The sequence below is a fragment of the Erythrolamprus reginae genome, chromosome 2 (assembly GCF_031021105.1).
Source record: "Erythrolamprus reginae isolate rEryReg1 chromosome 2, rEryReg1.hap1, whole genome shotgun sequence".
NCBI lineage: Eukaryota > Metazoa > Chordata > Lepidosauria > Squamata > Dipsadidae > Erythrolamprus > Erythrolamprus reginae.
In genome coordinates, this window is record NC_091951.1 from 38,316,092 (window position 1) to 38,328,244 (window position 12,153).

Genomic DNA, 12,153 nt, shown 5'->3' on the forward strand with positions numbered 1-12,153 from the left:
GTGCAGCAGCAGCTAAAAAAGCCAACAGAATCCTAAGCTGCATCAACAGGAGAATACACTCCAAGACCAGGGAAGTCTTAATACCACTCTACTACGTCCTGGTTCGACCACACCTGGAGTACTGTATTCAGTTCTGGTCACCACTCTTCAAAAGAGACATTGAAACTCTGGAGAAGGTGCAAAAAAGAGCAACCAAGATGATTAAGGGATTGGAAACCAAGACTTACGAAGAGAGACTGAGGGAACTGGGCATGGATAGCCTAGATAAAAGGAGGGCCAGAGCGGACATGATAGCAGCCTACATGTATACGAGGGGATGTCACAGAGAGGAGGGGATCACTTTATTCTTCAGGGCACCAGAGGGCCGGACGAGGAACAACGGCTGGAAGCTGACCAAGGAGAGATTCAACATGGAGATAAGGAGGAACTTCCTGACGGTCAGAGCGATCAACCAATGGAACAACCTACCAGCGGATGTTGTGAACTCCAACACTCTGGACATTTTTAAGAGAAGATTGAACTGCCACTTGACTGGTGTACTATAGGGTTCCTGCTTGGGCAGGGGGTTGAACTCGATGGCCTTCATGGTCCCTTTCAACTCTAACAATAAATAAATAAACAGTAGAGGCAGCAGAAAGGCTGCAGGAAACAATAGTTTACTCTTGTGTATCTGTCATGAATTGTATTCTGAATCCCTGTTTCTTTGCTTTGGATTTCTTATCAAGGAGGACTCCTGTGCATTTTGCCAAGCCTTTGGAAACTACATGAGATAGCAAGAACTAACTGCATTGCTTTGAGTTAAGACTGTTTGAACTTATTCCAGCTGCTAGAGAAGATTAATTAGCAGCTGAAGTTTTGCAAATTTTTGATTTGAGTGTGGGTCTCCACTGCTAATTTAGTTATTAGCAGTGGTTCATTGATTAAACTAAGTTTATTCAAATATTGTGTGTATTATGTTCGTAACTGGGGGCAGAACACAACACACATGATCAAAATTCAGACATTGGGCAAATGGCTCATATTTTTGACGTTTGCAATTTCCCGGAGTTATGTGATTGTGTTTTGCAACCTCCTGACAAGGCGAAATCAATAAGGGAAGGCAGATTTAGTTAACAACCATGTTACTTATTTTAACAACTGCAGTGATTCATTTAACAACTGTGGCAAGAAATTAGCATTAGCATTTAGATTCACCGTATTTTTCAGAGTATAAGATGCACCGGAGTATAAGAAGCACCTTAGTTTTTGAGGAGGAAAATAGAGAAAATAATCTTCTTACTAGATATTAATCTGGCTAGCATCCTTAGTCTGGTCCTATTCAGCACATTATTTTATCCCCGGGTTAGGGCTTTAAAAAAAAACACCTTATTGGGACAGAGTAACGATGAAAGAGCTTTCAAACCAGTAAGAGCTGGGAACATCATTAGCATCTGGAAAGAAATATCCGGAGCAAGTAGAGCAATGAAAAAAAAATCTGCAAAGATTTAGGGCTTGGAAAACATTCTTTGCAGAGAGTAACAATGAAGGAGCTTGCAAGCCAGTAAGAGCTGGGAACATCATTAGCACCTGGTTAGGGCTGGAAAGAAACATTTGGAGCAAGTTAGATCAATGGGAGGAAAAAAACCTGTAAATGGCTTAGAAAACATTATTTGCAGAGAGTAACAATGAAAGAGTTTGCAAGCTGGTAAGAGCTGCGAACATTGTTAGCACCTGGTTAGGGTTGGAAAGAAACATATGGCGCAAGTAAAGCAATGAACCCCCCCCCCCAACAAAGACAGTGTTTGGAAAACATTCTTTGCAGAGAGTAATAATGAAAGAGCTTGCAAGCTGGTAAGAGCCTGGAACATTGTTAGCACTTGGTTAGGGCTGGAAAGAAACTTATTCAGAGCAAGTTAGAGCAATGAAAAAACCCCTGCGAAGACTTGGAAAACATTCTTCGCAGAGAGAAACAAGGAAAAAGCCTGCAAGATAATAGCTGGGACGATCGTTAGCAGCTTGTTAGGGCTGAAAAAAAGCTACATTATCAGCCTCTTTTAGGGAGGAAAAAGGTGTGTCTTATATTCCGAAAAATATGGTATATACTGCTTTACAGTGCTTTACAGTGATCTCTAATCACTGCACCACTGAGGCTTAGTAATGGTTGAAACTTGGAGCAAAATTCATTTTACTAGTGTCTTGCTTAGCAACGGAGGTTTCGGGTTCAATTGTGGTCATAAATCGTGGACTACCTGTAACTACTTCAATAGATCAGGCAAATTTTGACTTGTTAGACCCTGTTCAATCCCTATTTCATGTCGCTCTTCATTCATCCTTTTCTCTTAGGTGATTTCAGGCAATGAGGACACCAATGCTGTGGTGTTGAAGGACCTGGGCCCTCCCATCATTGCGCGGTACGTCCGCTTCTACCCCCGTTCAGACCGTGTCATGAGTGTCTGCTTGCGAGTGGAACTCTATGGCTGCGTCTGGAAAGGTGAGTAAAGCAGTATTTGTACTGTTTGAGAGTACAGTGGGGTTTTTTTTCAGGCTGGGTGCTGAGAATAGAAAATAGAAAATGGAATGGTTACAAGCGGTGTGCCACAAGGGTCTGTTCTGGGTCCTATTTTTTTTAATATGTTTGTGAGTGACATAGGGGAAGGTTTGGTAGGGAAGGTTTGCCTATTTGCCGATGACTCTAAAGTGTGCAATAGGGTTGATATTCCTGGAGGGGTCTGTAATATGGTAAATGATTTAGCTTTACTAGATAAATGGTCAAAGCAATGGAAACTGCAGTTTAATGTTTCCAAATGTAAAATAATGTACTTGGGGAAAAGGAATCCTCAATCTGAGTATTGCATTGGCAGTTCTGTGTTAGCAAAAATTTCAGAAGAGAAGGATTTAGGGGTAGTGATTTCGGACAGTCTCAAAATGGGTGAGCAGTGTGGTCGGGCGGTAGGAAAAGCAAGTAGGATGCTTGACTGCATAGCTAGAGGTATAACAAGCAGGAAGAGGGAGATTGTGATCCCCTTATATAGAGCGCTGGTGAGACCACATTTGGAGTACTGTGTTCAGTTCTGGAGACCTCAGCTACAAAAAGATATTGATAAAATTGAACGGGTCCAAAGACAGGCTACAAGAATGGCGGAAGGTCTTGAGCATAAAACGTATCAGGAAAGACTTACTGAACTCAATCTGTATAGTCTGGAAGACAGAAGGAAAAGGGGGGACATGATCGAAACATTTAAATATGTTAAAGGGTTAAATAAGGTTCAGGAGGGAAGTGTTTTTAATAGGAAAGTGAACAGAAGAACAAGGGGGCACAATCTGAAGTTAGTTGGGGGAAAGATCAAAGGCAACATGAGAAAATATTATTTTACTGAAAGAGTAGTACTGTAGATCCTTGGAACAAACTTCCAGCAGACGTGGTTGGTAAATCCACAGTAACTGAATTTAAACATGCCTGGGATAAACATATATCCATTGTAAGATAAAATACAGGAAATAGTATAAGGGCAGACTAGATGGACCAGGAGGTCTTTTTCTGCTGTTTCTATGTTTCTATGTTTCTAGTGGAATAGGAACAGGAACAGGAATAGAATGATAACTTTATTGTTTGAATGTACACTTTGAATGTACACTAAGGAGCATACATTAAAATGAAATTTCATTGCATACAGCTCTCAAAGGGTCTCCATCTCCAATTTACGCTACATAAATATGACAAAATAAATAAATACAACCATTATGCATTTACACACATGTATTATATGACAGAAAGAAACAGCACAATCTTGCTCAGATGCATGTACAGTACAAGGCGAGAAAAGTGAACCTTGCGACTTTACTAGAGGGATGGCATAGGGAGCAAAGCTGTTACAGAATCTGTCAGATTCTTGCTAGAAATACTTTGAAATCTCCTCCCAGAGGGGAGCAACAGAAGCAGATGGTAAAGTGGGTGGGTGGGGTCTCTAACCATGCTTTGAGCTCTAAGCACATAGCGTTTATAAGCAGTATCCTGAATAATTGGAAATCAGCTTCCTATGATCTTCTCGGCTGTCCTTACCACTCTCTGTATGGACTTTCTATCTGAGGCACTGTTGCCTGGTCATGACTTTTAAAATATATTTTGCTGGGTTCACATCATGTATCCTGCTAGTCGGTCTCTCAAAACCTACTATATTCAGATGAAACACATTATGTCAGTCGTCCCCAACTCTCAGTATGTTTACCGACACTGATCCGTGGCATGCCAGAAACCAGTATGCAGAACGAAGCAAAGCCCCGTTTGCAGGATGTAGGCAGCACATAAAACCATGCCCCCTCCGGTCCATGGAAAAACCTCTCTCCACAGAACCCTGGTGCACCAGTTGCGTCCCTACTTGGACAGGGAGTCATTGCTCACAGTCGCTCATGCCCTCATCACCCCGAGGTTCAATTACTGCAACGCTCTCTACATGGGGCTACCTTTGAAAAGTGTTCTGAAACTTCAGATCGTGCAGAATGTGGCCGCGAGAGCTATCGTGGGGCTTCCCAGATTTGCCCACGTTTCTACAACACTCCGTGGTCTGCACTGGCTGCCGATCAGTTTCCGGTCACAATTCAAAGTATTGGTGATAACCTTTAAAGCCCTACATGGCATTGGACCAGAATACCTCCGGAACTGCCTTCTACCGCACAAATCCCAGCGGCCGATAAGGTCCCACAGAGTTGGCCTTCCCCGGGTCCCGTCGACCAAACAATGTCGTTTGGCGGTCCCCAGGGGGAGAGCCTTCTCTGTGGCGGCCCCGGCCCTCTGAAACCAACTCCACCTGGAGATTAGAACGGCCCCCACCCTCCTTGTCTTTCGCAAGTTACTCAAGACCCACCTGTATCGCCAGGCATGGGGGAACTAAGACATCTCCCCCAGGCTTTTTATATTTCAGGTTTGGTATGTATGTGCTGTATGGTTTTTAATTGTTGGGGTTTTTATATATTTTTTATTATTAGATTTGTCCCATTGTTACACTGTTTCTTATTGCTGTTGTGAGCCGCCCCGAGTCTTCGGAGAGGGGCGGCATACAAATCTAATAAATTATTATTATTTATTATTATCTTAACAAGCTGGAAACCTACCTCTGAATGCCTTGTGTCCTTCCACAGATGGCCTTCAATCCTATACGGCCCCTTTAGGTCAGGTGATGCCTTTGGTCCCGGAACCGGTCTACCTGAATGATTCCACTTACGACGGGTCCAGTGTCAGCAAGTGAGTGAGTAAGAGGCTCCTGAGTGGCTTTCATGCATAGCAGTTGGGATTGAACTGGATGTTTTTCTTATTCACATTTTCATTCTCTGTTGGCTTACAAGATCATGCCGGGTCATATGTAACTATGGGATTCCAGGGTTTTGGACCTTACGCAGCTAAGAGTTCAGAGAGTTTTAATCTTTTGCTGGGGAAATCTGGATTAGCATTCAAACTCAAAGTGTAAAGGAAGATATATTTTTGAAATTTATTTGTAAGTGATTTAATGCTTCTATATTATATACCATCCAATATTACAAAAATCATATATAAAAAACACATTTCTTATCATTTAATCAAAAATTCCCTTCTTCTTTTACCACCCCTAGTCTATTTTTTTCCATCATTCTCTCTCAAATTCCCCTCTATCTTTAGAAACATAGAAACATAGAAGATTGACGGCAGAAAAAGACCTCACGGTCCATCTAGTCTGGCCGTATACCATTTCCTGTATTTTATCTTAGGATGGATATATGTTTATCCCAGGCATGCTTAAATTCAGTTACTGTGGATTTACCAATAACGTCTGCTGGAAATTTGTTCCAAGTATCTACTACTCTTTCAGAAGTAAAACTATCCATCCATAGTATTATATTTTAAGCTGCCTTCTGAGAAAACTGAACAGAAGTAGCTATTCAAATGATCAGTGACCTCCTTATTCCCATCAATGTATGGATTATCCCCAGTACTAAGCTTGTGATGCTGCAGTTTTTCTTCTTCCTATCACTAATATGTCTGAAGAAGGTTTTATCCCCCTTCTTCACAGATTTGGCAATTTTTTCCTCTTTTGAGACTTTAGCAGCATATATTATCTGTTTCGCCTCCTTCTGTCTCATTTTATATACTTCTCTGTCAGCTATACTTCCAAACTCTTTATACCTCCTGTAGGCAGACGTTTTTGCATTGACTAGCTTTTACATCATTGCTAAACCATAGCAGTTTCATCTTTCATCAACTTCTCAAGCTACCTACTTGCCCCTTCACTCTTCCTTCATAGATATATAAAATTGTATATGGTGGAGAAAAAAATATTTTTTTAAAAAAAAATTGGAACTAGTGCTGTACGTACGAGTTTTGAGGCATCCTAGACTTTATTTTCCTCATCCTGTTTTCCTTCTTTTTGTCTGGGATTCTTTCTAACGCAGGTTACACTTTGGGGGTCTTGGCCAGTTGACAGATGGAGTGGTGGGCCTGGATGACTTCACCCAAACCAAAGAGTTCCGGGTTTGGCCTGGATATGACTATGTGGGCTGGTACAAAGGATCTTTTCCTGATGCTTTCATCAAGATGGAGTTTGAGTTCGACCGACTCAGATCCTTCACGTATATGAAGGTAACAGCATTTTTTTTTCTGGAGAGGGCCCGATTGGGTATGAAGAACCTGGCAGGATGAATTGGCTTGGCCAGGGGTAGGCAAAGTTGGCTCTTCTAAGACTTGGGGACTTCAGCTCCCAGAATTCTTCAGTCAATCATGCTAGTTCAGGAATTCTGGGAGTTGAAGTCCACATGTCATAGAAGAGCCAACTTTACCTATCGCTGGGCTTGGCCAATTAAAAGACACATTCCTAATACTGATAGTCCTCAGTTTCCAACTGGTCTCTTACCAATCATTTGGATGGAGTCTCATTCTGCTAGAAGAGGATTTGGCAACCCTCGGCTCTGGAGCCGCATGTGGCTCTTTCGTCCCTCTGCCTCAGCTCCCTATCACTGGAGAGCACCACAATTTTGAGAGGAGCTCCTGTTTAGGGGATGGGGGGGAAACGGGGTGGCTAGAGGGCAGTGCTGCAGGCTACTTTAGCTAACTGCTCACTGTAATTCAGCAGTTCAACTCTCACCAATGGCTCAAGGTTGATTTGGCCTTCCATCCTTCCGAGGTGGGTAAAATGAGGATCCAGATTTATTTTATTTATTTATTTATTTATTCATTTGTCCAATACACAAATACATAGGAAGAAAAATAGACATGTAGTAATATATATAAGGGTAAAGTGAACTTAGAGGAGAAGATATGTGAAAGGGAGAGAATATATATGATAAGTGAGAGAAAGGAAAGACAATTGGACAGGGGACGAAAGGCACACCAGTGCACTTATGTACGCCCCTTACTGGCCTCTTAGGAACCTGGAGAGGTCAATCGTGGAGAGTCTAAGGGAGAAATGTTGGGGGTTAGGGGTTGACACAATTGAGTCCGGTAATGAGTTCCATGCTTCGATAACTCGATTGTTGAAATCATATTTTTTACAGTCAAGTTTGGAGCGGTTCGTGTTAAGTTTGAATCTGTTGCGTGTTCTTGTGTTGTTGCGGTTGAAGCTGAAGTAGTCATTGACTGGTAGGACGTTGCAGCATATGATCTTGTGGGCAATACTCAAATCGTGTTTTAGGCGCCGTAGTTCTAGGCTTTCTAGGCCCAGGATTGTTAGTCTATTTTCGTAGGATATTCTGTTTCGAGTGGAGGAGTGAAGGGCTCTTCTGGTGAGATTGTTGGCGGCTGATTCTGTAAATTGCTTAAAGAGGGCTGTAAAAGCCTTATGAAGGGCTTTATAAGTCTAAATGCTATTGTTAAATGCTATTGCTATAAGCACGGTGTGCCAGGAGGAGACTCTATGGCAAGGGGTAGGTTTTCTGGTTGGCTCCACAATTGATAGGGCTTTTGGTTAGGAGAGGTAGATGAAAAAGGATGGGTATTTTGGGGTATTTTTTTCTTTATAGACTCTTTTTTATGGGCATTTACTGCTAAAAAAAGGCTAATAACTATACATGAAAATTGATATGGAGGAGATATGGAGAAATTTGAATTATTACAGCCTAATTAATCTAAGACGTATAAAATTTGAAACAGCTTAAAAGGTGTATTAGTTAATAGCGTATTAGAACAGTACAAGAAAGTTGAGCAGCTATGTTTGGTCCAGATGTCAAAAGCAAAGGAGGTAGCACGTGATTTGTATACCGTATTCTTAAAACTGAATGATTGTGAAGCAATTTGATGTTGTTGGTATTTTACATTGTACAGTAGTACCTCTAGATATGAGCTGCTCCACATGCGAGTATTCCAAGATACGAGCCACGAGGGGAGAGAAATTTCTTTTCAAGACCCGAGCTCAAATTCAGGATACGAGCCGAGCGTCCACTAGGTGGCGCAAGAATCCTTGCTTTTGGTTATCTCGGAGGGGAAAAACAAAGTCTAAAGCCATTTGTTCCAGACACGAGTTGTTCGACATACAAGCTCCCTTCTGGAATGAATTAAACTCGTATCTAGAGGTACTACTGTACTGTGATTGGAGAGAAAAAGGATGCCGTGCTAAGAAGGGACTCTATGAGGGAGGTTGTCCGGTCGGCTCTAGAATTGAACGGGGCAGGGGGGAGCCTTCAGTTAGAACCTTTGTGGCTCTTTTAATGTTTAAGGTTGTCGACCCCTGTGCTAGATATATTAACCCAGGGAAGGGAACTGAGTGTGCTTCAGAGTTAACTCTCTCTTTTTTTAATTATCCTGCTCTCCTCCACTTCTCATTCCCGTTTTTTCTCCTTCGCCTCAATCTCCAGGTTCACTGCAGCAATATGCACACGCGTGGTGTGAGGATCTTCGAGCAGGTGGTTTGCCTCTTCAAGCACAGCCTGGCCACAGCTTGGGAGCCTCTCCCTGTCTCCCTACATCTTTCGGTGGATGTCAGGAACCCCAGTGCCCGCTCTGTCACCGTGCCCCTGGGTGGACGGATCGGCTTGTTCGTCCAGTGTCATTTTTACTTTGCCTCCGAGTGGATGCTCTTCAGTGAAATTGCCTTCCTCTCAAGTGAGTGGACTCTGGGTGATTGCTTGAGGCCAGTGACATGAAAGTGGTAGAATGAAGCCTTCAATGATCTCACATAATGGTTGTTTCACACTAGTGTCAGCCATACTGACAGTAATGTCCTAGAAACAGAGAAGATTGACTGCAGAAAATACCTTATGGTCCATCTAGTCTGATCCTATACTATTTCCTGTATTTTATCTTAGGATGGATATATGTTTATCCCAGGCATGTTTAAATTCAGTTACTGTAGATTTACCAATTACGTCTGCTGGAAGTTTGTTCCAAGCATCTCTTTCTTTCTTTCTTTCTTTCTTTCTTTCTTTCTTTCTTTCTTTCTTTCTTTCTTTCTTCCTTCCTTCCTTCCTTCCTTCCTTCCTTCCTTCCTTCCTTCCTTCCTTCCTTCCTCCCTTGATCCCTTCCTCTCAGGCATGTTTAAATTCAGTTACTGGGATTTACCGACCACGTCTGCTGGAAGTTTGTTCCAAGCATCTACTGCTATTTCAGTAAAATAATATTCACTCACGTTGCTTCTGATCTTTCCCCCAACTAACCTCAGATTGTGCCCCCTTGTTCTTGTCTTCACTTTCCTATTAAAAACACTTCCCTCCTGAACCTTATTTAACCCTGTAACATATTTAAATGTTTAAATCATGCCCCCACCAGACTATACAGATTGAGTTCATTAAGTCTTTCCTGATATGTTTTATGCTTAAGACCTTCCACCATTTTTGTAGCCCGTCTTTGGACCCGTTCAATTTTGTCAATATCTTTTTGTAGGCGAGGTCGCCAGAACTAAACACAGTATTCCAAATGTGGTCTCACCAGCGCTCTATATAGCGGGATCATAATCTCCCTCTTCCTGCTTGTTATACCTAGTGGGCATTCATTTAAATATGAGCCAACAGCAAAAAAAGTCAACACAGTTCTAGGCTGCATAAACAGAGAGATAGAATCAAGATCACATAATGTGTTAATATCACTTTATAATGTCTTGCTAAGGCTCCAGTTGGAATACTGCATCCAGTTTTGGTCGCCACGATTTAAAAAAGATGTGTAGACTCTAGAAAGAGTGCAGAAAAAGAGCAACAAATTTGATTAGGGGACTAATCGTGCAGAACGCAGCTGCGAGAGCCGTCGTGGGGCTTCCAAGATTCGCCCACGTTTCTTCAACACTCCGTGGCTTGCATTGGCTGCCGATCAGTTTCCGGTCACAATTCAAAGTGTTGGTCATGACCTTTAAAGCCCTACATGGCAATGGACCAGATTACCTCCGGAACCACCTGCTACCGCACGAATCCCAGCGACTGATAAGGTACCACAGAGTTGGCCTTCTCCGGGTCCCATCGACTAAACAATGTCGTTTGCCGGGCCCCAGGGGAAGAGCCTTCTCTGTGGTGGCCCCGGCCCTCTGGAACCAACTCCCCCCGGAGATTAGAACTGCCCCCACCCTCCCTGTCTTTCGTAAACTACTCAAGACTCACTTACACCGCCAGGCATGGGGGAGTTAAGATATTCCTTCCCCCTAGGCCATTACAAGTTATGCATGGTATGTTTGTTTGTGTGTATGATTGGTTTTTTATAAGAAGTGTTTTTAGTTGTTTTATTAATTGGATTGTTACATGTTGTTTTTTATCATTGTTGTTAGCTGCCCCGAGTCTACGGAGAGGGGCGGCATACAAATCCAATCAATCAATCAATCAATAAAATAAATAAAATAAATAAATAAAGGCTAAAATGTATAAAGAATGGTTGTTGGGATTGGATATGCCTAGTCTTTTGAAAAGAAGGACTAGGGGAGATATGTGCTTGATCGCCATTGCACTCCAATGCAAATACAAATTGCATACAGATCCAATTCATAAATAATAAGTAAATAAATAAAGTACAATATCCTTCTGGATGAGTCCGCTCAGATCAGCATTGCCTTTTTCAAGTGGGGAGAAGGAAACATCTGAGTAAGGAGAATCTCTCCCCCGCCCCCCAAAAGAAATGGCTTTGTGGAGGGTTTTGCATTTGTTCCAGCCCATTGCAGCTGTTGTCCTGCCTGGAAGAAAAGGAGAAAAAAACAATGTCAGAGAGCAGGGCATTCCTTCCATGCCTCAAGGAAGGGAACAAAACCAACTCCCTGCAGCTGTGACCAGCAGCCAGGACATTTATTCCTAAAGGGCCTCCGTTTTGCAGCTGGTGGAGGGAGGAAGGGCTGGGAGCATGGTTAGGAGATGACATAGCCTTTCCCCCAATTTACCTCCTGAGAAATACTATTAGAAACGTCCTTCTCTGCCCACCCCATGTGTTCTCCCGCTGTATGATCTGGACATCTGTTACAGATCCGGGAAAACCCATCTGCTCTGTTTCCAAGGCCAAAGAACAGCGGGTTGGGCAGTCATTGGGATGGGAGAGTGGCAGGTTGCAGGAAGGCTGTTTAATCAACGAACTTTCCCCGGTAAACCAATCTTCCTCCTGCAAGGACGTAAGACCAGCCCTGCTGGTTCAATGCAGGACTTTGTTCCCAAGGATGGGCCCGCAGATGCCCCTGGCCGCAGGGGTGGGCTACTGCCCGGTCGAGGGGGAATGCAGTGGGGTAGCGGAAATGGAGCTCCACCCCAGAGCACCCAATTTGCACTGAAAGATGTTGAAAGAAAATGCAGGGTGTCCTGCATAAGCCACGCCCACAGTATGGTAGCAAAAATTTTGGTAGCCCTTCACTGCCTGGGCGGTATTAAGTTCCTACCTGGACCAGGGCGGGGGAGGACAGCGTTCCGGTGGCGAAAATAGAGCTGCGCGCATACCTCTATGTGACAGGCTGATGCATGTGCGTGTCGGAGCGAGATTTGGCTTCTGCGCATGCGCAGGAAGCAAAACCTCATAAGAGGATGTGTGGGGCACATGAGATTTTGGCAATTTTGGGCAATTTTATGCTTCCGTGCATGCGCAGAAGCAAAAAAATTGCCGAAATCTCACATGCCCGCACATCCTCTCGTGAGATTTTGCTTCCTGCGCATGCGCAGAAGCCAAATCTCGCTATGATGCACGCAGGCATACACCAGACGCGCACGTGTGCCCAACAGTCCCCCGGCAACTGCACCAGTAGCAGAGGTAAGCAGGAAGCCCTG

The 12,153-nt window shown here is 43.3% G+C and overlaps 1 protein-coding gene across 3 annotated transcripts in view; it reads left to right on the forward strand.

Annotated features, from left to right (window-relative positions):
* Nucleotides 1-12,153, forward strand: part of DDR1 (discoidin domain receptor tyrosine kinase 1) — a 117,050-nt gene that overhangs the window by 74,282 nt on the left and 30,615 nt on the right. For all 3 annotated transcript variants that reach the window (XM_070737738.1, XM_070737736.1, XM_070737737.1), the window contains 4 exons: nucleotides 2,323-2,470; nucleotides 5,116-5,218; nucleotides 6,400-6,586; nucleotides 8,794-9,040. In XM_070737738.1, the coding sequence (XP_070593839.1) occupies nucleotides 2,323-2,470; nucleotides 5,116-5,218; nucleotides 6,400-6,586; nucleotides 8,794-9,040 (685 nt within the window). The remainder of the gene's footprint in view (nucleotides 1-2,322; nucleotides 2,471-5,115; nucleotides 5,219-6,399; nucleotides 6,587-8,793; nucleotides 9,041-12,153) is intronic.